Raw genomic sequence first — 1,370 nt, 5'->3', positions numbered from 1 at the left:
CCTGAAGGAGGAGGTTGAAGTGATGAGGCGAGAGACGGAGGAGCGCATAAGGAAGGAGCAGTCCACTTGCAACCGCTGTGATAAACAACTCAAATCCTCACAAGCACTAAGAAGACATGACGCGCTGTACCATCCCGGTACCGAAAGACCAAGGGGGTTACCAATATGCTGTATAGGCTGTGACACTATCTTTAAGACTGCGGCAACATACGTAAAGCACAAATGCACAGGAACCTTGAAGAATGAACTATCGGCTAAACGCTGTCAATTATGCGATCAAGGCGAGCTGTCCAATCCGGAATACTCTGCCCACATGCTCATGCATCAGATTACGACTTCCAGCCAGGAGGTTGACCAAAAGGAACTCTACGATCCGAAATGAAGATGGAAATAACCAGCGAACAAGATTGAGACGGGAACCCTACAATATCGAAATTTTAGGAATGACAGCTGCGAACAAACTGGATACTCAGACCCTCCAATATAGGAAGAAAGTCGTAAAGAGGATGGTGGACAGATTGAAGATCTGTCTGCGCTGTGAGGCCGTTCAGACGGATCCTCACCTGATGAAGCGACACTACAAGAAGTACCATCGAGGACAGTATTACCCGCCTAAGGGGCAATCGATCTTCTGTGCAGGATGCAATAGGCGACTATGGTCATGGACCTATAGGGTCCACAGGTGTACCGGAACCCTAGAGCAGGAGAAGCGCAAGCTTACGTGTTCGAGATGTGGTGAGGTTTTTGCCAATCCACATCTATCCGTGCACCTACTCGAGTGTCTACAGCCAACGGAGGATAACATAGATGAGTACAGACTTGATAAGCATGCGTACGATGGAATACGAAACTTAGAGCAAAAGGAGCTGAGCTCGGAGGAAGAGGACTTAGAGGTACAAAGGGGCATGAACATCAGGGACAAGACCCTGGCAGCAGTCAAGACGAACTTGATGACATGCGAACCATGTGGAAAAAAGTTCACGACGACACAGGCCAAAAGGAGACATGATAACGTAGCACACCAGAAAATTACAACTATAAAAGGGAACCCGACGTGGTGCTCGGGCTGCCATAAAGGATTTGGAGGCTCAAGTTCTTACATGAGACATCAATGCCCTAAAACTGACGATGAGGATAAAGAAGATGCTTGTGACACATGTGGCATAATGTTAATGAACCCTATGCTGTCGATACACAGGCTTAACCACTACCGAGAAGACAGGAGGGATGAGTAGAGGTAGACCTTTTACAACCATGAACGCCTGCCCCGGCTAACGGGAGTCAAACAAACAAAGTCTGCAATGCTAGAAGCAACCGAACTTTTGACAAACAAACCTCCAACAACATAAGTAGGGATGGTAGACATACCA

At 47.5% G+C, this 1,370-nt stretch overlaps 2 protein-coding genes across 2 annotated transcripts; both read left to right on the top strand.

Moving 5' to 3' along the window:
* Positions 1 to 176: 176 nt before the first annotated feature.
* GNI_188760 (hypothetical protein) lies at positions 177 to 382 on the top strand (the record flags this gene model as incomplete). The annotated part of the gene is made up of 1 exon (XM_011136373.1): positions 177 to 382. A coding segment is annotated over one exon (206 nt), but the record flags the coding sequence as incomplete, so codon positions are not given.
* A 61-nt stretch (positions 383 to 443) lies between these two features.
* Positions 444 to 1,235, top strand: GNI_188750 (hypothetical protein; the record flags this gene model as incomplete). The annotated part of the gene is made up of 1 exon (XM_011136372.1): positions 444 to 1,235. The coding sequence occupies one exon, from the start codon at positions 444 to 446 to the stop codon at positions 1,233 to 1,235; it is 792 nt and encodes a 263-aa protein (XP_011134674.1).
* Between the last annotated feature and the right edge of the window lie 135 nt (positions 1,236 to 1,370).

The sequence above is a fragment of the Gregarina niphandrodes genome (assembly GCF_000223845.1).
Source record: "Gregarina niphandrodes unplaced genomic scaffold scaffold00079, whole genome shotgun sequence".
Lineage (NCBI taxonomy): Eukaryota > Apicomplexa > Conoidasida > Eugregarinorida > Gregarinidae > Gregarina > Gregarina niphandrodes.
The sequence above is the reverse complement of the archived record's forward strand: the minus strand, read 5'-3'. Positions and strand labels throughout refer to the sequence as shown.